The 26,685-nt window shown below is 42.7% G+C and overlaps 1 protein-coding gene across 1 annotated transcript in view; it reads right to left on the bottom strand.

The window, feature by feature from the left end:
• LOC139572072 (nuclear GTPase SLIP-GC-like) overlaps window positions 1-26,685 on the bottom strand; it is a 48,375-nt gene that overhangs the window by 3,251 nt on the left and 18,439 nt on the right. The window contains exons 13-24 of the mRNA XM_071394876.1: window positions 26,383-26,643; window positions 25,893-25,986; window positions 23,826-23,947; window positions 23,553-23,726; window positions 17,253-17,422; window positions 16,615-16,732; window positions 13,275-13,383; window positions 11,415-11,542; window positions 9,722-9,806; window positions 614-765; window positions 433-509; window positions 51-256 (exon numbers count right to left, since the gene is read on the bottom strand). Of these exons, the coding sequence (XP_071250977.1) occupies window positions 51-256; window positions 433-509; window positions 614-765; window positions 9,722-9,806; window positions 11,415-11,542; window positions 13,275-13,383; window positions 16,615-16,732; window positions 17,253-17,422; window positions 23,553-23,726; window positions 23,826-23,947; window positions 25,893-25,986; window positions 26,383-26,643 (1,696 nt within the window). The remainder of the gene's footprint in view (window positions 1-50; window positions 257-432; window positions 510-613; window positions 766-9,721; window positions 9,807-11,414; window positions 11,543-13,274; window positions 13,384-16,614; window positions 16,733-17,252; window positions 17,423-23,552; window positions 23,727-23,825; window positions 23,948-25,892; window positions 25,987-26,382; window positions 26,644-26,685) is intronic.

Genomic DNA, 26,685 nt, shown 5'->3' with positions numbered 1-26,685 from the left:
ATACAGTGACGCATCACTTACCATCACACATACAGTGATGCATCACTTACCATCACACATACAGTGTGGGAGATGCAATTGGCGGACAGACTGCTCAGGACAGTCAATGCTGAATAGGGGTCCTGCTGGTGTCATGGAGCCCAGGATTCTGCTGTCCCATTGAGTCACCTTGTAAACCACATCTCCTTTCCCTTCCATCAGAAACACCAGTCCAGTGGAACTGCACTGGAAAAGACCTGCCTTGGGGGATTGGAGCCTGCGAATGCAGACGAAGGGCAGAGGTGACAGATGGAACTCATTTTATATATCAAAAGGGTCAAGCACTCTTGACATAATGTCTTTGTAGATTCTGTGTGGAACTGATTAGTGGTAAACATGACCATAGGAAAAGGCCATGATAAAGCAGTGGACGTTTTAGTGATCAATAGTTACCTATAAGTAGGGTTGTGGTTTTGTGTTGTAAGTTCTTTGACAATCTCAGGATTTAACATTGTTACACTTGTTGACACCTGTAACAGAAAAAGGAAGACCAGTAAACTCTAGTACATGGGATCAAATACTCTCAGACTGAATTGTGGTTGAGGTGTGGTTAATCAACTCCCCACAAACATACCTGCACACGCTTCCTACCATTCCCAGACTGTGATTCAAATACGGTAGTTTTTGTGTGTAAATCCAGTCTTGGAGTGAAGTGTACTGTACTAGAGCAACCCATCAGTTTCTCATAGTACATCTTCATCTTGTTATACTCCACAGTGACATCATCTGCACAAGGGAAAGGGTTCAGAACAAGCATCAACTTTTAAGGGGGAAGTTCAGGATTTAGAACTTGATGTTAGATAGTGGCCAAATCACCTGAATTTAACTAAAAATCAACTCTGTATTTGGTTATATATATATATTTTTGCATACACATACCCACATATATATATATATATGAATATATACACATACATATATACATATACACTGCTCAAAAAAATAAAGGGAACACTAAAATAACACATCCTAGATCTGAATGAATGAAATATTCTTATTAAATACTTTTTTCTTTACATAGTTGAATGTGCTGACAATAAAATCACACAAAAATTATCAATGGAAATCAAATTTATCAACCCATGGAGGTCTGGATTTGGAGTCACACTCAAAATTAAAGTGGAAAACCACACTACAGGCTGATCCAACTTTGATGTAATGTCCTTAAAACAAGTCAAAATGAGGCTCAGTAGTGTGTGTGGCCTCCACGTGCCTGTATGACCTCCCTACAACGCCTGGGCATGCTCCTGATGAGGTGGCGGATGGTCTCCTGAGGGATCTCCTCCCAGACCTGGACTAAAGCATCTGCCAACTCCTGGACAGTCTGTGGTGCAACGTGGCGTTGGTGGATGGAGCGAGACATGATGTCCCAGATGTGCTCAATTGGATTCAGGTCTGGGGAACGGGCGGGCCAGTCCATAGCATCAATGCCTTCCTCTTGCAGGAACTGCTGACACACTCCAGCCACATGAGGTCTAGCATTGTCTTGCATTAGGAGGAACCCAGGGCCAACCGCACCAGCATATGGTCTCACAAGGGGTCTGAGGATCTCATCTCGGTACCTAATGGCAGTCAGGCTACCTCTGGCGAGCACATGGAGGGCTGTGCGGCCCCCCAAAGAAATGACACGCCACACCATGACTGACCCACCGCCAAACCGGTCATGCTGGAGGATGTTGCAGGCAGCAGAACATTCTCCACGGCGTCTCCAGACTCTGTCACATGTGCTCAGTGTGAACCTGCTTTCATCTGTGAAGAGCACAGGGCGCCAGTGGCGAATTTGCCAATCTTGGTGTTCTCTGGCAAATGCCAAACGTCCTGCACGGTGTTGGGCTGTAAGCACTGCACTACCTGAGCCACTTGTGTGGTTTGTAGACTCCGTCTCATGCTACCACTAGAGTGAAAGCACCGCCAGCATTCAAAAGTTACCAAAACATCAGCCAGGAAGCATAGGAACTGAGAAGTGGTCTGTGGTCACCACCTGCAGAACCACTCCTTTATTGGGGGTGTCTTGCTAATTGCCTATAATTTCCACCTGTTGTCTATTCCATTTGCACAACAGCATGTGAAATATATTGTCAATCAGTGTTGCTTCCTAAGTGGACAGTTTGATTTCACAGAAGTGTGATTGACTTGGAGTTACATTGTGTTGTTTAAGTGTTCCCTTTATTGTTTTGAGCAGTATATATATATATATATATATATATATATATATATATATAAGTATATATATATATATATATATATATATATCTATATATATATACATACACACACACACGTCTTTTTAACATAGATTTTCCTTTATTATTTCCCCTAACCCTACCACCTCTCCCCTAATTGGAGTAAACTAATAAACAACACTAAGTCTTCTACTTCCAGCTTATACATATTATATACATTTCACGGACACAATCTATTTTACAATAGTTATATCAAACCTCCACCTCTCCCATCTATTTCTGATGTCCATCCAGTTTGATTTCTATTTGCCATATACATTTAACTGAGCTATTTCACAAAAGTTCTGAACCTATATACATTTTACAGACATAGTATATTTTACATTTATTATCCTGTTGCTATTAGTCCCACCCTTCAGCTCCACTCAACCCCTCCCATCTATCTCTTAACACCATCCATATTGGATTTCTATGTGCCATATATTGTTCAACTGTGCTGTGATGGTTTGATGTTACTTAAAGGTGTTATGGCCATTTAAGATAACAAAAGATGCTCAAATGTCTCCATCACTTCTATTGATTGTTAGCTTGTGGTGGCTAAAGTTAGCTGATGTTTGTAGTGGCTGTTTAAAGAAATCTTTTACCTTTTCACGTGTGAGTTCCAAATATCTCTAATGGTTGCCCCAGCGTGAATTTTTTTTAATGAATGAGTGTGATTTCAGAATGCACCCACTGTTCCAACATGTGATTGTTCTGCAACAGGACAGTTAACCTGTGCTGCCCTCAAACCAAGGCACGCTGCCTGCTAATTATCTATTGGCTATCTTTCAACTTGTACATTTCAAATTATTTTCTATAAAGTTTCATTTTCTAACAACAGTTTGTGTGTTCCGCCTCCTTATTAATTCACGTAGAAGTAGCCCATTTCACTGTTGCGGACAATTTATGTTTGAGGCTTTACTAAACCGTACAAACTTCTCTCTTCGATGAGAACCCAAGCACTTCCCCAGTGTTTCCGAAGATCAAGTATGCAGACATTTGTGCATCTCTAGTCAGAACAGGCCTTGCACAAACTTTTCCCCCAGCACATTTTTTTTGTCTGGTGCCCGCATTGTCTTCATTGTTATTTTCCTTACATTGTTGTTTTCCTTACAGATGTGTGCGTTCCTATCAAAGTAAGTGCCTCATTTTCTTCATATTGTGTTTTCGTTTCTACTGTAGCATACTGTATGTATGCATGGAACATCATGTATTAACAAATAATGCATTTAGATTCTTGCATAGATTTTAATGGACAATTTAATACTTTTTTGAGGGTTGTACTGATCATGCTAATGCTAAGCTATTTGCCAGCTATGTGTGGCTCCATGTTTGTTGACATCATACATTGCATTCTGGTTGTCACGTAAATGTCCGTCAGACCAAAGATGTTATAACAAAACAAGGTTAAGGGACAGTTCATTTGACTGAGTTATGGTGCTTCAAGACAACTGGGAACTCTGAAAAATACAAGGTCAAATCATAACGTCAGTGATCTTCAGGTAGGAAAGTCAGAGCTCTAGAAAGAGGCCCTAGTTCGAAATAGGAGTTGGATGATCATTCAAAACAATTTTTCAGAGTCGGAGCTAGTTTTTTTCAGAGTTCCCAGTTGTCTTGAACGCACTGAAGTCGGAACTCAGAGATTTAAAAATTAATCTCTCCAGAAATAAGTCTCTCACTGTTGCCGCCTGCTACCGACCCCCCTCAGCTCCCAGCTGTGCCCTGGACACCATCTGTGAATTGATCGCTCCCCATCTAGCTTCAGAGTTTGTTCTGTTAGGTGACCTAAACTGGGATATGCTTAACACCCCGGCAGTCCTACAATCCAAGCTTGATGCCCTCAATCTCACACAAATCATCAAGGAACCCACCAGGTACAACCCTAAATCCGTAAACATGGGCACCCTAATAGACATTATCCTGACCAACCTGCCCTCCAAATACACCTCTGCTGTCTTCAATCAAGATCTCAGCGATCACTGCCTCATTGCCTGTATCCGCCACGGGTCCGCGGTCAAACGACCACCCCTCATCACTGTCAAACGCTCCCTAAAACACTTCTGCGAGCAGGCCTTTCTAATCGACCTGGCCCGGGTACCCTGGAAGGATATTGACCTCATCCCGTCAGTTGAGGATGCCTGGTCATTCTTTAAATGTTACTTCCTCACCATATTAGACAAGCATGCTCCGTTCAAAAAATGCAGAACCAAGAACAGATATAGCCCTTGGTTCACTCCAGACCTGACTGCCCTCGACCAGCACAAAAACATCCTGTGGCGAACTGCAATAGCATCGAAGAGCCCCCGCGATATGCAACTGTTCAGGGAAGTCAGGAACCAATACACGCAGTCAGTCAGGAAAGCAAAGGCCAGCTTTTTCAAGCAGAAATTTGCATCCTGTAGCTCTAACTCCAAAAAGTTCTGGGATACTGTAAAGTCCATGGAGAACAAGAGCACCTCCTCCCAGCTGCCCACTGCACTGAGGCTAGGTAACACGGTCACCACCGATAAATCCGTGATAATCGAAGACTTCAACAAGCATTTCTCAATGGCTGGCCATGCCTTCCTCCTGGCGACTCCAACCTTGGCCAACAGCCCCGCCCCCCCCCCCGCTGCTACTCGCCCAAGCCTCCCCAGCTTCTCCTTTACCCAAATCCAGATAGCAGATGTTCTGAAAGAGCTGGAAAACCTGGACCCATACAAATCAGCTGGGCTTGACAATCTGGACCCCCTATTTCTGAAACTGTCCGCCGCCATTGTCGCACCCCCTATCACCAGCCTGTTCAACCTCTCCTTCGTATCATCTGAGATCCCCAAGGATTGGAAAGCTGCCGCGGTCATCCCCCTCTTCAAAGGGGGAGACACCCTGGACCCAAACTGTTACAGACCTATATCCATCCTGCCCTGCCTATCTAAGGTCTTCGAAAGCCAAGTCAACAAACAGATCACTGACCATCTCGAATCCCACCGTACCTTCTCCGCTGTGCAATCCGGTTTCCGAGCCGGTCATGGGTGCACCTCAGCCACGCTCAAGGTACTAAACGATATCATAACCGCCATCGATAAAAGACATTACTGTGCAGCCGTCTTCATCGACCTGGCCAAGGCTTTCGACTCTGTCAATCACCATATTCTTAACGGCAGACTCAGTAGCCTCGGTTTTTCTAATGACTGCCTTGCCTGGTTCACCAACTACTTTGCAGACAGAGTTCAGTGTGTCAAATCGGAGGGCATGTTGTCCGGTCCTCTGGCAGTCTCTATGGGGGTACCACAGGGTTCAATTCTCGGGCCGACTCTTTTCTCTGTATACATCAATGATGTTGCTCTTGCTGCGGGCGATTCCCTGATCCACCTCTACGCAGACGACACCATTCTATATACTTCCGGCCCTTCCTTGGACACTGTGCTATCTAACCTCCAAACGAGCTTCAATGCCATACAACACTCCTTCCGTGGCCTCCAACTGCTCTTAAACGCTAGTAAAACCAAATGCATGCTTTTCAACCGTTCGCTGCCTGCACCCGCACGCCCGACTAGCATCACCACCCTGGACGGTTCCGACCTAGAATATGTGGACATCTATAAGTACCTAGGTGTCTGGCTAGACTGCAAACTCTCCTTCCAGACTCATATCAAACATCTCCAATCCAAAATCAAAGCAAGAATCGGCTTTCTATTCCGCAACAAAGCCTCCTTCACTCACGCCGCCAAACTTACCCTAGTAAAACTGACTATCCTACCGATCCTCGACTTCGGCGATGTCATCTACAAAATAGCTTCCAATACTCTACTCAGCAAACTGGATGCAGTTTATCACAGTGCCATTCGTTTTGTTACTAAAGCACCTTATACGACCCACCACTGCGACCTGTATGCCCTAGTCGGCTGGCCCTCGCTACATGTTCGTCGTCAGACCCACTGGCTCCAGGTCATCTACAAGGCTATGCTAGGTAAAGTGCCGCCTTATCTCAGTTCACTGGTCACGATGGCTACACCCACCCGCAACACGCGCTCCAGCAGGTGTATCTCACTGATCATCCCTAAAGCTAAAACCTCATTTGGACGCCTTTCCTTCCAGTTCTCTGCTGCCTGCGACTGGAACGAATTGCAAAAATCTCTGAAGTTGGAGACTTTTATCTCCCTCAACAACTTTAAAAATCTGCTATCCGAGCAGCTAACCGATCGCTGCAGCTGTACATAGTCCATCTGTAAACTACCCACCCAATTTACCTACCTCACCCCCCATACTGCTTTTATTTATTTACTTTTCTGCTCTTTTGCACACCAGTATCTCTTCTTGCACATGATCATCTGATGATTTATCACTCCAGTGTTAATCTGCTAAATTGTAATTATTCGATTTATTGCCTACCTCATGCCTTTTGCACACATTGTATATAGATTCTCTTTTTTTCTACCATGTTATTGACTTGTTTATTGTTTACTCCATGTGTAACTCTGTGTTGTCTGTTCACACTTCTAAGCTTTATCTTGGCCAGGTCGCAGTTGCAAATGAGAACTTGTTCTCAACTAGCCTACCTGGTTAAATAAAGGTGAAATAAAAAAAATAAAAAAGAATTTCCAAGTTCCAAGTTCCCAGTTGTTTTGAATGCGGCATCAGATTTTAACTATGGGTTGCCAGCACAGACCCCCCTTTCCAGGGCTTTTATTTGTATTTATCTTATAAACTTCTCCTGTGTTGCCTCTCATTGATTGATAAGTCCCCCATCATAGTAATATTTCCTGCATCATATCCCCCATGATACCTTCCCCCATTTCTACCCCCCATGGACTTGATAAGTCGTTTACAATTTTTGACAAATCACAAAGCAGGTCAAATGTTATCACCTCGCAGATCATCACCCCAAATACAAGCATACTGCCTAGCCTAACCGTAGCACAAAAGCTAAACAGGGAGGAAACCATTTTAGGGGGGTTTGTGTGGGGGGGTTCATTTAAATTGTGGGGGGTTTTCAAGTCATGCGCTCTGGTTCTTGTATACACTGTAACAAGTATACACTGTAACAAGCACATCGAAGATTTGTAATATGCTGAAAAGTGGCCAAACTAAGTTCATATTTTTCAGGCAATGGGCGCAGATTTGCAGGGCGAAGATAACCACCCAGCCAGGACGGGTTGTGCAGGCTCTAAGCTCGAGACCTCCAGTGCGCCTCCACGGCCCAGTATATCCGGTGCCTCTGCCAAGGACAAAACCTCCTGTATGTCTCCCCAGCCTGGTGAGTCCTGTGCCTGCTGCCAGAACCAGGCCTCCTGTATGTCTCCCCAGCCTGGTGAGCCCTGTGGCAGCTCCACGTACCAGACTGCCCATACGTCTCCTCACTCCAGTGATGATCCATGGCACGAAGCCTCCAGTGATGATCCATGGCAAGAAGCCTCCAGTGATGATCCATGGCACGAAGCCTCCAGTGATGATCCATCGTAAGAAGCCTCCAGTGATGATCCATCGTAAGAAGCCTCCAGTGATGATCCATCGTAAGAAGCCTCCAGTGATGATCCATCGTAAGAAGCCTCCAGTGATGATCCATGGCATGAAGCCTCCAGTGATGATCCATGGCACGAAGCCTCCAGTGATGATCCATGGCACGAAGCCTCCAGTGATGATCCATGGCACGAAGCCTCCAGTGATGATCCATGGCAAGAAGCCTCCAGTGATGATCCATGGCAAGAAGCCTCCAGTGATGATCCATGGCACAAAGCCTCCAGTGATGATCCATGGCACGAAGCCTCCAGTGATGATCCATGGCAAGAAGCCTCCAGTGATGATTCATGCCACGAAGCCTCCAGTGATGATTCATGGCACGAAGCCTCCAGTGAGGAGTCATGGCACGAAGCCTCCAACTATGGTCTCCAGTCCGGAGTCTCCAGCGACGGCCTCCAGTCCAGAGCCTCCAGCAACGGTCTCCAGTCCGGAACCTCCAGCGACGATCTCCAGTCCGGGGCCTCCAGCGACGGTCTCCAGTCCGGGGCCCGCAAAGAGGGTGCCCAGTCCGGGGCCCGCAACGAGGCTGCCCAGTCCGGGGCCCGCAACGAGGGTGCCCAGTCCGGGGCCCGCAACGAGGGTCCCCAGTCAGGGTCGGCAACGAGGGTCCCCGCACCAGAGGTGCCACCAAGGTGGGGTGAGCTAGTGGTGGAGCGGGGTCTGCGTCCCGCACCTGAGCCGCCACCACGGATAGATCCCCACCCAGCCCCTCCCCTATAGGTTCAGGTTTTGCGACCGGAGTCCACACCTTTGGGGGGTGGTACTGTCACGCCCTGACCTTAGAGAACCTTTTTATGTCTCTATTTGGTTTGGTATGGGTGTGATATGGGGTGGGCATTCTATGTTTTTGTTTTCTATGATTTTGTATTTCTATGTTTTGGCCGGGTATGGTTCTCAATCAGGGACAGCTGTCTATCGTTGTCTCTGATTGGGAACCATACTTAGGTAGCCCTTTTCCCTCCTTTCAGTATGGGAAGTTGTCTTTGTTTGTGTCCCTATAGCCTTAAACTTCACGGTTGTTTTTGTATTGTTTATTATTTTGTCGGCGGCATCCTAACAAAAAGGAATATGTATGCTCACCACGCTGCGCTTTGGTCTACTTCATTCGACGGCCGTGACAAGTAGGTCATTCAGGGTGCCTATTGGCATGAATTGTCATGATCGTTTGTAGAATTAACGGACCAAGGCGCAGCGTGCGAAGAGTTCCACATGTTTAATTAAATAAAACTCACCAAAACAATACAGAACAAAACGAAACGTGAAGTCAAATGCAGTGCTCACTGGCAACTACACACAAACAAACAAGATCCCACAAAAACCCAGTGGGAAAAGGCTGCCTAAATATGATCCCCAATCAGAGACAACGATAGACAGCTGCCTCTGATTGGGAACCATACCAGGCCAACATAGAAATAACAAAACTAGAGTACACACCCTAGTCACAACCCGACCTAACCCAATTTGAGAATAAAAGGCTCTCTAAGGACAGGGCGTGACATGAATATGTTTAATGACCAGTATATGCCCATTCCAACACAGAAAAGCTGTTTTTAACATATTAATTTAAAAAAAATGTAAGTAAAAAATATTTCACTCCTATTGTCATTGATTATAGGTCGTTTCATAGAAATCTGGAAAAACTGGACTGTTACTTTAAAACCATTAAATGGATGTCATGGATTGTCAATCCTTTCATTGAGAGTGCTCTGGGTTACATTTCCCGAGCCCCACCCCTCAGCTGTACACCAAAATAAGTTTTGCTGAAAAATCAAATGATGCATCTTCCTTCAAAAATTGTGGTTCTGATCTGAAATGTAAGTAGGGTATACACATTTACTTATGACACAAGCTAAATGCAGCTCAAGATAAAGTGGACATCGTTTCCAGACTTGTTCTGACAAGTACTTGACTTGATTTAAACTATATTGGAATAGCTCAAGTATTTGGTCCATTTCATTTACCTGGGAGGAACGAGCTGTTGGGGGTCTTCAGTGAGAGATCCATTGATTCTTGTAGTTTACACTTCAGCTGCATCACGATGTGTTCCTAATGTAGGACAGAAATTATTATTTAGTCCACTCTGACATTAAGTGATGATTGTGCTTTACCACAACCAAGTCTAAATGCTGTGCACTGGGTGTTCATAAACTAGGTTCTTCTTGAGGGTATTTTGGTTTGCTTTCAAGCCGCAAATATTTGAATTCAGCAAGTGCGATCATAATTGCTATGGTGACCTGTGGAAACATGCAGATCCCAAGAAGATTACTAAACTTAACCCATCTGAAAATGCACCCCTAACCTGCTGTGTGAAAGCAGAATGACAATAGGGTTGTTACATGTACAGACATTACACAAATGAATTTAATTTGAACGGTAACATACATGCCAAATGCTGCTATTCAAGGTGATATGGGCTGAAAACCTATATGGCATCACCAGTGGCTATGCATTTTTGCACCATGCCAAATGAACATCTACGTAAAAGTATATTATTAAGGGCTTGCAATGTTGCTACTGCAAAGAAAATATTTATATACCATGTCAAATCCTTTTTTAACTCCATCTGTATGACTCTGATACAGACAGACTGTATTCTAGAAATGACCATAATGCTTTTGAATTATTTTAGAGAGCATTGAACTAAAGTGGTACCGACTGATAAACAAACCTGAAAGTAACAAACTGCGCACCTACTGTCTTTTTAAATGCACTTTTGGGACAGAACCCTATGTATGTACTGTTTTATCCAATCAATATCGAAACTCTTGAAAAATGTAGATATGGAGTGGCCCATCTCGCTATTGAGACTGGTCGATACAAAACACTCCCCTAGATTAATGTGTATATACTTTTTGCAACAATCATTCCATTGAAACTGAACGTCATTATGGATGATTATGGATTATCTTTTTTGTCAGCTGTCCAACCAAAATGAACATTTTAACAGTCTTGATGAAAATACATTATGTGACATTTTATCAGGTAACAATAATGTAAATGCCTGAGACATAGTCTGCCACCCTATCCTCCAACAAATACGTTTATTTTTCAGTGCCTAATTGTCCTTTAATTCACTTTACTTTTTTCATGCATACGTGTATAGATTATTCAATTCATTGTAGATTATGCCTGTACCACGTTTGACTATGATTGTTTTTAGTGTCTCAAAATGAAATTTGAGTGGTCCACAATGTGATAAAAACAAATCTGTATTTTGTAGTGTTGTATCATTGTGGAGTGACACTTTAATACATGCTTCTAACTATACTGTATAATGTGTCCAGGGCTTGTAACTAACGAACTAACTAGCTAACTTACTGCATACTGCATTCCAACACATTTTGCCATGATGCAGAGAGAAAAATGTGTAGTTTTATAATGCTATTTTACACTTTGTTATGAGGCTAAGAGAAAATGTTGCAGTTTTAAAGCTAATTTCCTTGCCATGGGACAGAGGAAAACGTGTTGTTTTATAGCTCAGGTCATGCTGTTGATCACATTTTTCCATGTGGATTAAATATATTTGTGATAATTTCCTGCTATTCTACACATTTTGCCATGAAGCTGAGAGAACATTTAACAGTTTCAATGCAAATTTCCAGCCATTCTACATATTTTGCTATCATATGCTATCCGGCACTGAATGTGTCAAACCTTCAGGTTTATTAAACCACCCAGCATATCTTCCTTGGCCTTCTGGAAAATGTTGTTATTCTTCATGTGCTGATGGAGCTCATCTTTCATCCTTTTCAGAGAATCTTTTCCTGTCTGCTCTGATGCCCCTAAAAAACAGTCAACATATTGTTTCCATAACCATTGTATGATTTCATCTGCTATTAACACTGCACATTCTACATACAATGCATTCAGAAAGTATTCAGACCATTTTGTTATGTTACAGCCTTATTCTAAAATGGATGACATTGTTTTCCCCCCCCTCATCAATCTACACACAATACCCCATAATGACAAAGCAAAAACAGGATTTTAGGTATTTTTGCAAATATATAAAAAATTAAGAAACTTAAATATCACATTATCATAAGTATTCAGACCCTTTACTCAGTAATTTGTTGAAGCACCTTTGGCAGCGATTACAGCCACGAGGCGTCTTGGGTATGACGCTACAAGCTTGGCACAGCTCTATTTGGGGAGTTTCTCCCATTCTTCTCTGCAGATCCTCTCAAGCTCTGTCAGGTTGGATTGGGAGCGTCCCTGCACAGCTTTTTTCAGGTCTCTCCAGAGATGTTCGATTGGGTTAAAGTCCGGGCTCTGGCTGGGCCACTCAAGGACATTCAGAAACGTATCCCCAAGCCACTCCTGCATTGTCTTGGCTGTGTGCTTAGGGTCGTTGTCCTGTTGGAAGGTGAATCTTCGCCCCAGTCTGATGTCCTGAGCGCTCTGGAGCAGGTTTTCATCAAGGATCTCTCTGTACTTTGCTCTGTTCATCTTTCCCTCAATCCTGACGAGTCTCCCAGTGCCTGCCGCTGAAAAACATCCCCACAGCATGATGCTGCCACCACCGTGCTTCACCGTAGGGATGGTGCCAGGTTTCCTCCAGACGTGATGCTTGGCATTCAAGCCAAAGAGTTCAATCTTGGTTTCATCAGACCAAAGAATCTTGTTTCTCATGGTCTGAGAGTCCTTTAGGTGCCTTTTGGCAAACTCCAAGCAGGCTGTCATGTTCCTTTTACTGAGGAGTGGCTTCCGTCTGGCAACTATAACATAAAGGCCTGACTGGTGGAGTGCTGCAGAGATGGTTGTCCTTCTGGAAGGTTCTCCCATCTCCACAGAGGAACTCTGGAGCTCTTGTAGAGTGACCATCGGGTTCTTTGTCACCTCCCTGACCAAGGCCCTTCTACCACGATAGCTCAGTTTAGCTGGGCAACCAGCTCTAGGAAGCGTCTTGGTGGTTCCAAACTTCTTAAATTTAAGAATAATGAAGGCCACTGTTCTTGGGGACCATCAATGCTGCAGACATTTTTTGGTACCCTTCTCCAGATCTGTGCCTTGACACAATCCTGACTCGGAGCTCTTCGGACCATTCCTTCGACCTCATGTCTTGGTTTTTGCTCTGACGCCATGTCATCTATGGGACTTTATATATAGTCCCTTTCCAAATCATGTCCAATCAATTGAATTTACCACAGGTGGACTCCAATCAAGTTGTAAAAACATCTCCTAGGATGATCAACGGAAACAGGATGAACCTAAGCTCAATTTCGAGTCTGGTAGCAAAGGGTCTGAATAATTATGTAAATAAGGTATTTCTGTTTTTTATTTATCATCATGGGCTATCGTGTGTAGATTGATGAGGGACATGTTTTTATTTCATCCATTTTAGAATAAGGCTGTAATGTAACAAAATGTGGAAAAAGGGAAGGGGTCTGAATACTTTCCGAATGCACTGTACAGTATGTTTGAAAACGTGTTACTTCACAAATATCATTATAATTTTCATGACTAGGTCACAACACTTTATCTCAGATAATACATGTTCATTTCAAGACTTACTTATATAGCATTGAAGCATGGAGTCCTTGATTGACTCGGTTAGAGTGGAGTAGATTTTTTTCTTTTTCTCACGGAGGTCACAGATTAGTTTTGCCTTCAATTCAGTTTCCTTTCAGATAGAAAAACATGATCAAGAAGACCCCTCATTTAAGTTGAAGGGATAATTCACCCAAATTACAAATTTGCATTTAGGTGGTTTCCTTTACCTATATTTATTCAGGGAAAACACATTTAAAAAACGTTCTCTTTCGCAAGTGTGCCCTGTTTAAATAGATTTTAAAAATACATTTAGCAACAAGCACACAAGCAGACATCAGAAACAAGTATAGTCTTCCTTAAGTATATCCTCCATCAATGCTTTAAATACATTTAAAGGCACAAGGCGTTCAAGCCTGAGCTCATTTTGTAGTATATTCCACATCTGCGGAGCATGAAAATTTAAGGTGTTTTTTCCTAGTTCTGAAACTATATACTTTTGGTATATCTAGTGTTGTCCAATCTTTTGTTCTTGTGCTGTATTTTATTGTTTTAACCTTAATGAGTGAAATCAGATATGCTGGAAGTTTCTGCATGAGTGCTTTGTAAATAAACAGAAGGGAATGATGATCTCTTCTTACATACAGAGAGGTCCAACCCACCTTTTGATACAATACACAATGGTGAGATCTAAAATCAAATCAAATCAAATCAAATTTTATTAGTCACATACACATGGTTAGCAGATGTTAATGCGAGTGTAGCGAAATGCTTGTGCTTCTAGTTCCGACAATGCAGTAATAACCAACAAGTAATCTAACCTAACAATTCCACAACTACTACCTTATACACACACACAAGTGTAAAGGGATGAAGAATATGTACATAAAGATATATGAATGAGTGGTGGTACAGAACGGCATGGCAAGATGCAGTAGATGGTATAGAGTACGGTATATACATATGAGATGAGTACTGTAGGGTATGTAAACATAAAGTGGCATAGTTTAAAGTGGCTAGTGGTACATGTATTACATAAAGATGGCAAGATGCAGTAGATGATATAGAGTACAGTATATACATATGAGATGGGTAATGTAGGGTATGTAAACATTATATTAAGTGGCATTGTTTAAAGTGGCTAGTGGTACATTTTTACATAAATTTCCATCAATTCCCATTTTTAAAGTGGCTGGAGTTGAGTCAGTATGTTGGCAGCGGCCGCTAAATGTTAGTGGTGGCTGTTTAACAGTCTGATGGCCTTGAGATAGAAGCTGTTTTTCAGTCTCTCGGTCCCTGCTTTGATGCACCTGTACTGACCTCGCCTTCTGGATGATAGCGGGGTGAACAGGCAGTGGCTTGGGTGGTTGTTGTCCTTGATGATCTTTATGGCCTTCCTGTGACATCGGGTGGTGTAGGTGTCCTGGAGGGCAGGTAGTTTGCCCCCGGTGATGCGTTCTGCAGACCTCACTACCCTCTGGAGAGCCTTACGGTTGTGGGCGGAGCAGTTGCCGTACCAGGCGGTGATACAGCCCGACAGGATGCTCTCGATTGTGCATCTGTAGAAGTTTGTGAGTGCTTTTGGTGACAAGCCAAATTTCTTCAGCCTCCTGAGGTTGAAGAGGCGCTGCTGCGCCTTCTTCACAACGCTGTCTGTGTGGGTGGACCAATTCAGTTTGTCCGTGATGTGTACACCGAGGAACTTAAAACTTTCCACCTTCTCCACTACTGACCCGTCGATGTGGATAGGGGGGTGCTCCCTCTGCTGTTTCCTGAAGTCCACAATCATCTCCTTTGTTTTGTTGACGTTGAGTGTGAGGTTATTTTCCTGACACCACACTCCGAGGGCCCTCACCTCCTCCCTGTAGGCCGTCTCGTCGTTGTTGGTAATCAAGCCTACCACTGTAGTGTCATCCGCAAACTTGATGATTGAGTTGGAGGCGTGCATGGCCACGCAGTCGTGGGTGAACAGGGAGTACAGGAGAGGGCTCAGAACGCACCCTTGTGGGGCCCCAGTGTTGAGGATCAGCGGGGTGGAGATGTTGTTACCTACCCTCACCACCTGGGGGCGGCCCGTCAGGAAGTCCAGGACCCAGTTGCACAGGGCGGGGTCGAGACCCAGGGTCTCGAGCTTGATGACGAGTTTGGCGGGTACTATGGTGTTAAATGCTGAGCTGTAATCGATGAACAGCATTCTCACATGGGTATTCCTCTTGTCCAGATGGGTTAGGGCAGTGTGCAGTGTGGTTGCGATTGCGTCGTCTGTGGACCTATTGGGTCGGTAAGCAAATTGGAGTGGGTCTAGGGTGTCCGGTAGGGTGGAGGTGATATGGTCCTTGACTAGTCTCTCAAAGCACTTCATGATGACGGAAGTGAGTGCTACGGGGCGGTAGTCGTTTAGCTCAGTTACCTTAGCTTTCTTGGGAACAGGAACAATGGTGGCCCTCTTGAAGCATGTGGGAACAGCAGACTGGGATAAGGATTGATTGAATATGTCCGTAAACACACCAGCCAGCTGGTCTGCGCATGCTCTGAGGACGCGGCTGGGAATGCCGTCTGGGCCTGCAGCCTTGCGAGGGTTAACACGTTTAAATGTTTTACTCACCTCGGCTGCAGTGAAGGAGAGCCCGCAGGTTTTGGTAGGGGGCCGTGTCAGTGGCACTGTATTGTCCTCAAAGCGGGCAAAAAAGTTGTTTAGCCTGTCTGGGAGCAAGACATCCTGGTCCGCGACGGGGCTGGTTTGTGAATGAACACCAGTAATGAATCTAAGGGCACAATGGCAAACAGCATCCAGAGGTCTAACAAAAAACAGACGCTGACTATCCCTTTGAGCATGGTGTTATTAATTCGGCTTTGGATGGTGTATCAATACACCCAGGCACTACAAAGATACAGACGTCCTTCCTAGAGAGGAAGAAAACTGCTCAGGATTTCACCATGAGGCCAATTGTGATTTTAAAACATTTACAGTTGAATAGTTGTTATATGAGAAAATTGAGGATGGATCACCAACATTGTAGTTACTCCACATGACAGAGTGAAAAAAAGGAATACAAATATTCAAAGACATGCATCTTGTTTGCAACAAGGCGCTTAAGTAATACTGCAAGAAATGTGGAAAATAAATTAACGTTTTGTTCTGAATACAAAGCGTTATGTTTGGGGCAAATCCAACATAGCACATAACTGAGTACCACTTCATCTTTTCAAGCATAGTGGTGGCTGCATTATGTTATGGGTATGCTTGTCATCGGAAAGAACTAGGGAGTTTTTAGGAAAAAAAGAAATGGAGTACAGCTAAGCACAGGCAAAATCAGTTGTGTATGTCAATGTTGCTTTTCCAGATATTAAAAAGAAAACCTACCTCTGTCTTGAGGAATATCAGATGCAGTGACACTTCTGGGTGCTCCCCAACCAAGCTGTTCGTGTCAAGGGTGAATGTCTCAATCTGCTCCCTGATTGGGCCACGTTTGCCCTCATTTCTGAAACACAATATGTCCAAATCAGAAGTATGGTGTCACGAACGTCGTAATCCTCCTCGTCTGAGGAGGAGTAAGGATCGGACCAGAACGCAGCGTGGTTAGAATACATACTTAATTTAATAAACAAAGAACGCTTAAACAAACTACAAAACAACAAAAACGACCGTGACGCTATATAACGAAAGTGCAGACACAAGCAACCAACGTATAGACATAGACAATAACCCACAACCCACAATACAAAACAGGCTACCTAAATATGGTTCCCAATCAGAGACAATGCAAAACACCTGTCTCTGATTGAGAACCATATCAGGCCAAACATAGAAATAGACAAACCAGACAAACAACATAGAATGCCCACACAGATCACACCCTGACCAACCAAAACATAGAAACATACAAAGCAAACTCTGGTCAGGGCGTGACATACCAGATTTAATTGAATTCCAAGTTGATTCAATTCCAGTATTAATTATTGATTTTACATTTTTCTCCTAATAATGATTAAATTACTTACGGGAAATATGTCTTAAACTCTTCATCAATGAGCTTGATCATACATGAGGCTAAACTCTCATTAAGGTTTATTTCCCTTCTCCTTTGCCTTTTCCCTTTTGGTTTGTAAACGCCGCCATTCTTGCACAAAGTCTTCACTACTTTATGATATCCACTGCCTTTTTTCCCTCTCTGGGAATAAAAAATTGAAATATGTTCAATGTTTTTAACAGCACAGCATTCAACATCTATAATGGATAAGTATCTATCAATAGCTGCTTTTCCACTATTGTGCAAGCCTATATCTGTGGGAGCCAATTCATGCTATCGCCAGAGAAATGTGAAAATCGAGAGACTCAACACACGATCATTTCATGTTTATAGGAACGTACCACTCTCCCATTTCTCTCTCTCCCTGGGAGTCCATCGGTTAGGATAATGACATCTTGTGCACGTCACTCTGGTTTATTGTGGGTTCTTGAGTGGCTCAGGAGTCCAACTTTTGAAATGCAGACTCTGAGACATGAGGGACAGACAAGTTCTTCTGTTGGTGATGTTGGCCCTGTTGTGCAGTAATGACACTTTTCTCTGGCTTCAGTTAGATGATTGTTTCTTTCCCTCTCGAAGTTGCCTGTTGCTGGTTGTCTTTGAAACACTTTTCTCTGGCTTCAGTTAGATGAATGTTTCTTTCCCTCTCGAAGTTGCCTGTTGCTGGTTGTCTTTGAAACACTTTTTGGGCTGACTTATCTTTCAATGCCCCTGCTGCAGCTCGCCAAAGAAAATATTTCTTGGGAGACGGTGTTGGGGCATCCTGATAGTGTGGCCAGTCCATCGGAGCTGTGTCTTTATGCTGTTTGCTCTCTGCATTACCTCCAGGTTGAAGACCTTGTCTTGCCACCGGAGACACATAATAGATCTCAGAGATTGTACATGGAATGTTTCCATCTGTTTGATGTGGTGACTGTTCAGGGTCCAAGTTTCACAGCCATACAGCAGGGTTGTGATCACTACCATAGTATAGATTTTCAGTTTTGTGGAAAGAGGGATGGTGTGATGGTTGAGTATTCTGTTCCTCAGTCTTCCCAATGACTGGCTTAAGCAGGATTCTGCTTGTTATTTCTTGGTTGAGTGAGCCATCCTCAGAGATGCTGTTCCCCAGGTATGTGACTTGGTCGACATTCCGGAGCTCAGAGGCATTGAGGTAGATCCGTTGAGGTACAATCGTCGGCAAAGAGGGCCTCATGGCCAAAATGTTCTTGTGTATTGGTCTTTGCTCGGAGCCTGCACATAGTGTAGATTGAACCAGTGGAAGCAGAGTGATAGCTCCAACCCCCTTCCTTTGCAAGTTACGGGCAAGTCCATGGGCCAAATGTCCCCTCCCCTTCCCAAATGTGAAAGATGCGAGCACCTTGGAAATCATGATTAGTCCAAATGACCAGTGACAAAAAATCTGATTACTGGAACAAAGTTCCTCTTTAGATGTCGCATCCCACACTCTGTTGACAGATGCTGCCAATAACAGTTATGTTAGGTGCGTCTGCCCACGAGAGATTACTCTCCCATTTACAGTGCATTCGGAAAGTATTCAGACCCCTTTAACTTTTTCAACATTTTGTTACGTTAAAGCCTTATTCTAAAATGGATTAAATAGTTTTTCCCCCCTCATCAATCTACACACAATGGTCTATATTGACAGAGCAAAAACAGCTATTTAGAAATGTGGCAATTAAAAAAAAAAAAACGGAAATATGACATTTACATACAGTACCAGTCAAAGTTTTGACACACCTACTCATTCAAATGATTTTCTTTATTTTTACTATTTTCTACATTGTAGAATAATAGTGAAGACATCAAAACTATGAAATAACACATGCAGTAGAATAATGTAGTAACCAAAGAAGTGTTAAACAAATCAAAATATATTTGATATTTTAGATTCTTCAAAGTAGCCAACCCTTGCCTTGATGACAGCTTCTAAAACTCTTGGCATTCTCTCAGGATTCACCTGGAATGCTTTTATAACAGTCCTGAAGGAGTTCCCACATACAGTTGAAGTCGGAAGTTTACATACACTTATGTTGGAGTCATTAAATCTCGTTTTTCAACCACTCCACAAATGTCTAGTTAAAACAAACTATAGTTTTGGCAAGTCGGTTAGGACATCTACTTTGAGCATGACACAAGTAATTTTTCCAACAATTGTTTACAGACAGATTATTTCACTTATAATTCACTGTATCACAATTCCAGTGGATTGGAAGTTTAAATACACTAAGTTGACTGTGCCATTAAACAGCTTAAAAAATTCCGGAAAATTATGTCATGGCTTTAGAAGCTACTGATAGGCTAATTGACATAATTTGAGTCAATTGGAGGTGTACCTGTGGATGTATTTTAAGGCCTACCTGCAAACGCAAGGCCTCTTTGCTTGACATCATGGGAAATCAAAAGAAATCAGCCTAGACCGCAGAAAAACAATTGAAGACCTCCACAAGTCTGGTTCATCCTTGGGAGCAATTTCCAAAAGCCTGACGATACCACGTTCATCTGTACAAACAATAGTACACAAGTATAACCACCATGGGACCACGCAGCCGTCATACCGCTCAGGAAGGAGACGTGTTCTGTCTCCTAGAAATGAATGTACTTTGGTGCGAAAAGTGCAAATCAATCCCAGAACAACAGCAAAGTACCTTGTGAAAATGCTGGAGGAAACAGGTACAAAAGTATCTATATCCTCAGCAAAACGAGTCCTATATCGACATAACCTGAAAGGACGCCCAGAAAGTAAGAAGCCACTGCTCCAAAACTGCCATAAAAAAGCCAGACTGCACATGGGGACAAATATCATACTTTTTGGAGAAATTTCCTCTGGTCTGATGAAACAAAAATACAACTGTTTGGCCATAATGACCATTGTTATGTTTGGAGGAAAAACCGTGAAGCACAGGGGTGGCAGCATCATGTTGTGGGGGTGCTTTGCTGCAAGAGGGACTGGTGCACTTCACAAAATAGATGACATCCTGAGGAAGGACAATTATGTGGATATATTGAAGCAACATCTCAAGACATCAATCAGGAAGTTAAAGCTTGGTTGCAAATGGGTCTTCCAAATGGACAATGACCCCAAGCATAATTCCAAAGTTGTGGCAAAATAGCTTAATAAGGACAACAAAGTCCAGGTATTGGAGTGGCCATCACAAAGCCCTGACCTCAATCCTATAGAAAATATGTGGACAGAACTTAAAAAGCGTGTGCGAGCAAGGAGGCCTACAAACCTGACTCAGTTACACCAGCTCTGTCAGGAGGAATGGGCCAAAATTCACCCAACTTATTTTGGGAAGCTTGTGGAAGGCTACCCGAAAAGTTTGACCCAAGTTAAACAATTTAAAGGCAATCCTACCAAATACCAATTGAGTGTATGTAAACTTCTGACCCACTGGGAATGTGATGAAAAAAATAAAAGCTGAAATAAATCATTCTCTCCGCTATTATTCTGACATTTCACATTCTTAATATAACATGGTGATCGTAACTGACCTAAGACAGAGAATTTTTACTTGGATTAAATGTCAGGAATTGTGAAAAACTAAGTTTTATTGTATTTGGTTAAGGTGTATGTAAACTTCCGACCAACTGTATGCTGAGCACTTTTTGGCTGCTTTTCCTTCACTCTACGGTCCAACCCAACCCAAACCATCTCAATTGGGTTGAGGTTGGGTGATTATGGAGGCCAGGTCATCTGAAGCAGCACTCCATCACTCTCATTCTTGGTCAAATAGCCCTTGCACAGCCCGGAGGTGTGTTGCATCATCGTCCTGTTGATAGTCCCACTAAGCGCAAACCAGATGGGATGGCATATCACTGCAGAATGCTGCGGTAGCCAGGCTGGTTAAGTGTGCCTTGAATTCTAAATAAATCACAGACATTGTCACCAGCAAAGCACCCCCACACCATCACACCTCCTCCTCCATGCTTCTCGGTGGGAACCACACATGCAGAGATTATCCATTCACCTACTCTGTGTCTCACAACGACACGGCGGTTGGAACCAAAAATCTCACATTTTGACTCATCAGACTAAAGGACAGATTTCCACCATCTAATGTCCATTCCTCGTGTTTCTTGGCCCAAGCACGTCTCTTCTTAATATTGGTGTCCTTTAGTAGTGGTTTCTATGCAGCAATTCGACCATGAAGGCCTGATTCACACAGTCTCCTCTGAACAGTTGATGTTGAGATGTTGCTGTTACTTGAACTCTGTGAAGTGTTTATTTGGGCTGCAACATCTGAGGCTGGTAACTGTAATGAACTTATCCTCTGCAGCAGAGGTAACTCTGGGTCTTCCTTGAAATTTTCCAGATTGACTGACCTTCATCTCTTAAAGTAATGACGGACTGTCGTTTTTCTTTGCTTATTTGAGCTGTTCTTGCCATAATATGGACTTGGTAATTTCCTCTACCTTGTCACAACACAACTAATTGGCTCAAACGCATTAAGAAGGAAAGAAATGTAACTTTTAACAAAACACACCTGTTAATTGAAATGCATTCCAGGTGACTACATCATGAAGCTGATTGAGAGAATGCAAAAGTGTGCAAAGGCAAAGGGTGGCTACTTATATTTTGATTGTTTAACACTTTTTTGGTTACTACATGATTCCATATCTGTTATTTCATAGTGTTGATGTCTTAACTATTATTCTATAGTGTTGAAAATAGTACAAATAAAGAAAAACCCTTGAGTGAGCAGGTGTGTCCAAACTTTGGACTGGTACTGTAAGTATTCAGACCCTTTACTTTACTTTGTTGAAACACCTTTGGCAATGATTACAGCCTTGCGTCTTCAAGCTATGACGCTACAAGCTTGGCATAACTGTTTTGGGGAGTTTCTCTGCAGACCCTCTCAAGCTCTGTCAGGTTGAATTGGGAGCGGCGCTGCACAGCTATTCTCAGGTCTCACCGGAGAAGTTCGATTGGGTTCAATTCCGGGCTCTGGCTGAGCCACTCAAGCACATTCAGAGATTTGTTCTGAAGCCAATCCTGCGTTGTCTTGGCTGTGTGCTTAGGGTCGTTGTCCTGATGGAAGGTGAACAGAAGCCCCAGTATGACGTCCTGAGTGCTCTGGAGCAGGTTTTCATCAAGGATCTCTCTGTACTTTGCTTCGTTCATCTTTCCCTCGATCCTGACTAGTCTCCCAGTCCCTGCTGCTGAAAAACATCCCCCCAGCATGATGCTGGCACCACCATGCTTCACCGTAGGGATGGTGCCTGGTTTCCTCCATATGTGATGCTTGACATTCAGGCCAAAGAGTTCAATCTTGGTTTCATCAGACCAGAGAATCTTGTTTCTCATGGTCTGAGAGTCCTTTAGGTTCCTTATGGCAAACTCCAAGCAGGCTGTCATGTGCATTTTACTGAGGATGGCTTCGGTTTGGCCACTCTACCATAAAGGACTGATTGGTGAAGTGCTGCAGCGATGGTTGTCCTTCTGGAAGGTTCTCCCATCTCCCCAGAGGAACAGAGTGACCATCGGGATCTTGGTCACCTCCCTGACCAAGGCCCTTCTCCCCCGATTGCTCAGGTTGGCTGGGCAGCCAGCTCTAGGAAGCGTCTTGGTGGTTCCAAACTTCCATTTAAGAATAATGGAGGCCACTGTGTTCTTGCGGACCTTCAATACTGCAGACATTTCTTGGTACCCTTCCGCAGATCTGTTCCTCGACACAATCCGTTCTTGGAGCTGTTCGGACAAATCCTTCGACCTTGGTTTTTGCTCTGACATGCACTGTCAACTGTGGGACCTTATATAGACAGGTTTGGGCCTTTCCAAATCATGTCCAATCAATTGAATTTACCACAGGTGGACTCCAATCATGTTGTAGAAACATCTCAAGGATGATCAATGGAAACAGGATACACCTGAGCTTAATTTCGAATGTCATAGCAAATGGTTTGAATACTTATGTAAATAAGGTATTTACATTAGATTTTTTTTTTTTTTGCAACAATGTTAAAAACCTGTTTTTGCTTTGTCATTATGGGGTATTGTGTGTAGATTGATGAGGAAAATTTTTATTTAATACATTTTCTAAAATGTGGAAAAAGGGAACGGGTCTGATTACTTTCTTAATGCACTGTACTTCACTCTGAATCTATCTCACACCAATGTGAGTTACAAAAAGTTATCAAGTCGCTTTGGGGCCCTGTTTGAGTGTTTTGATTTTCAGCTTCCCTGGCGCTACCACAAAATGGCTAGCGTTGATATAGGGTGTCAATGGAAAAGCTCCCATTTAAAAATGTATATACTTTTTTTATAGCTTACTGGTGCTATCACTTTGTTCATTAATTTCTCGCATGATTCTTCTGACTGTCGAACTCCTTCTGAAAGGCATCGTTCAAAAGTCTCATAAGCCTCATCCATAGTTTGACCAATGGACTTGAGCTCATCCTTGAGCCTCTGTTCCAGAACCTGGCACACCTCTTCTTTGCTGTCTGTCTGAAATTCAAACTCAACATAATCAATATAATACATTGATTCACATGTAAGGAATATGTTTTCTGAGAGAAATACTTTGTTCTGCCTTAAGTACAATACCATGTCACTGCTTTTGGCTCCTTGTATCAGAGAGAGGATCCCATAGGCTCCAGAAACATAATCTGAAGTCTTTGTACTACGATCATTGAGATTTCTGAGAAATTCCTGAAGTTTGGGTATTTCTGAAACATCAGTTAAAAACAAAATATTTATTTCTACCTTTGGTTGGTGTCAGTGTTCTTTTCATGCTATTATTGACCCTGGATTCAAGTCTTGATTATTTTGTTTTCCTATTTCTGTTTCAGTTTGATTAACAAAATGATTGATTAAGGCCATAAGCCTACGATAGTTATGTTTGCAGATCTCAAGTTAGGAATCAGTACTTAGTATGAGTCAAAAGTGCAATATATTCTTTGCCTAGATGAGTCTTCTTACAATAGAGTGACATTTTTAAGAGGACATGAGGATAGCTTAGCATGTTGTATGCATACACACTACCCACGATATTTGATATAAAACAAGAACCTGCATTATTGACTATTATTGACATATTGTCCAGGTTACACTTAGAGTTGTTCTTGACCAGGACATATTGCATGTTTCAATTTGACAGATACTACAGGTCATGTTGAAATAGGTATTCTGCTTGGCTCCACAGGTCATATTGAAATAGGTATTCTGCTTGGCTCCACAGGTCATGTTGAAATAGGTATTCTGCTTGGCTCCACAGGTCATATTGAAATAGGTATTCTGCTTGGCTCCACAGGTCATGTTGAAATAGGTATTCTGCTTGGCTCCACAGGTCATATTGAAATAGGTATTCTGCTTGGCTCCACAGGTCATATTGAAATAGGTATTCTGCTTGGCTCCCCAGGTCATATTGAAATAGGTATTCTGCTTGGCTCCACAGGTCATATTGAAATAGGTATTCTGCTTGGGTGAAGTTTGTTGCTATGTCAAGCACTTTGCATTACAAAACACACAAATCATCTCAAAGAGAGCATAGGCAGGTAAATACAGGACACAATTAGATGTAATCTGTCTCTGAAGGCTTAGAAAAAAGTTTTACAAAAGGGTTCTTTGCAGAGGGATAGGGTTATCCAGGAACCGTTTGAGCATAATAACCCTCTTTGGAAGACAATCGTTCTTTGTAAGGCAAGTGGTTCTACCTTGAACCTTTAACATCCTAAGAACAGTTTTTAGAAGAAAGAGTTCTTAGATGATTCTCTGGAAGACAAAAGGATTCTTTGGAAGGCAAGAAGGGTTCTACATAGACCATATATAATATTTCCCAGCATGCTCTATTGCAGGGAGATTTTCAGAATTGTTTGTTTTGCAGTAATATGTGTTTTTTTCTGCATGTACATTGATTGGTTGATACATTTTATGCTACATAAAGATATATAACATACTGTTTTCTAAACTTATCCAATCTGATGGATGTATTGCACCCGTTACTGAGATGGTTGTTCCAGTTTAGATGATTGAGGGGGTCTCAGTATTCAATCTTCTTTACCCTGGCAGTCATTCTGAATGCAGGTTGCAGGTGACAATTCCACTTGTTGGATATCCTTACTCTGGCTGGATTCCAATAGGAATTAGACATTACTTTGCAAGCCAGCATAATGTGACTTGAAGGCCTGATGTGGCCTGTGAACCAGGATATTCCAAACACCACTGTGTTAGGGTATAACTAGGCCCTCAAAGAAAGGCTTTGTGTTATGTGGAATGTATTGTCAAAAATAATAACATTTAAATGCTAATAAGGCAGGTGGAACTATTCATAGAGGGTTCTAGCAAGAACCCTCCAAAGATAAGAAGGGTTGTCAGTAGAACCTTTCATAGACAGTTCTAGGCAAAACCCTTCATAGAGTGTTCTAGGTAGAACCATATACAGGGGTTCTTTGAAGAACGCTACAAAGAGGGTTCTAGGTAGAACCATATACAGGGGTTCTTTGAAGAACCCTACATAGAGGGTTCTAGACAGAACCCTCTGCAAACGGTTCCCAAGCACCAAAAATAGTTGCCCTGTGGGGACAAACCGAAGAACCCTGTACGGTTCAACTAAGCACCTTTTTTCTAATAGTGTATGTCGGAGAATCAAAAAAACACGTTTAGTTATCGTACCTGTCTCTTCTTGTTGCAAATGCTTTTCCTTTTGGTATTCCGTGGAACTCACAGTAAACACCTGAAGGAAATCCTTTCCCCCACTGAAGTGTTTCTGAAAGGTGTTAATGAGACAATGACAGCCAATTAAATAATGTCCACACACTGACATTTTGCAAGGTCTAAAAATGAATATTCGTTGTGCTCATGCGGAGCTCAAGGAGATGTGCTTCAACTAATTTAAAGTAATCAAATATATTTTAAAGATTTTGAAGAATATGACTGATAAATATCAGATTAGAATAACTGTCTTAACTTATTGTAAATAAAAATAAGCACCTATTACTCAATTGTTTGTTTTGTATATTAGACAACGAAAATGTCTGATCAAAAGCTTTAGTGTACAATGTAATCTTGCTCTCATGGAATTCCTACATCTTCACCACTACAACATACAGTATGAGCATGTTGACAAGTCACAAAAGATTCCTTTATGTCAGTTGGGACTTACCTTGACTTCTTTTTGTTTGTTGAATTTGTCCCTCACTTGCCTCTTGGTTGTTTCATTTCTGCGCAAAATAAAGGTACGTGCATTTGCCTTTTGATTTTCCTCAATGTCGTCTGTCTTGGTGCAGATGAAACTGATGCTTCGACATTCTCCACCAGGCCCGATGAGGCTAACGGTGCTGTCTAAAATCTCCCATGATTCCTTTTCTGAAGTTGCTCGTGCAATGTCGCTTACAATCCACACAGCAGAGCAGTTTCCAACAAACTGAAGAAGTGTAAAATTAACTTAAAACGTTCCAACAGTATA

The sequence above is a fragment of the Salvelinus alpinus genome, chromosome 1 (genome assembly GCF_045679555.1).
Source record: "Salvelinus alpinus chromosome 1, SLU_Salpinus.1, whole genome shotgun sequence".
NCBI classification, from domain to species: Eukaryota; Metazoa; Chordata; class Actinopteri; order Salmoniformes; family Salmonidae; genus Salvelinus; species Salvelinus alpinus.
Note: the sequence above shows the minus strand (reverse complement) of the source record. Positions and strands in the feature narration are given on the sequence as shown.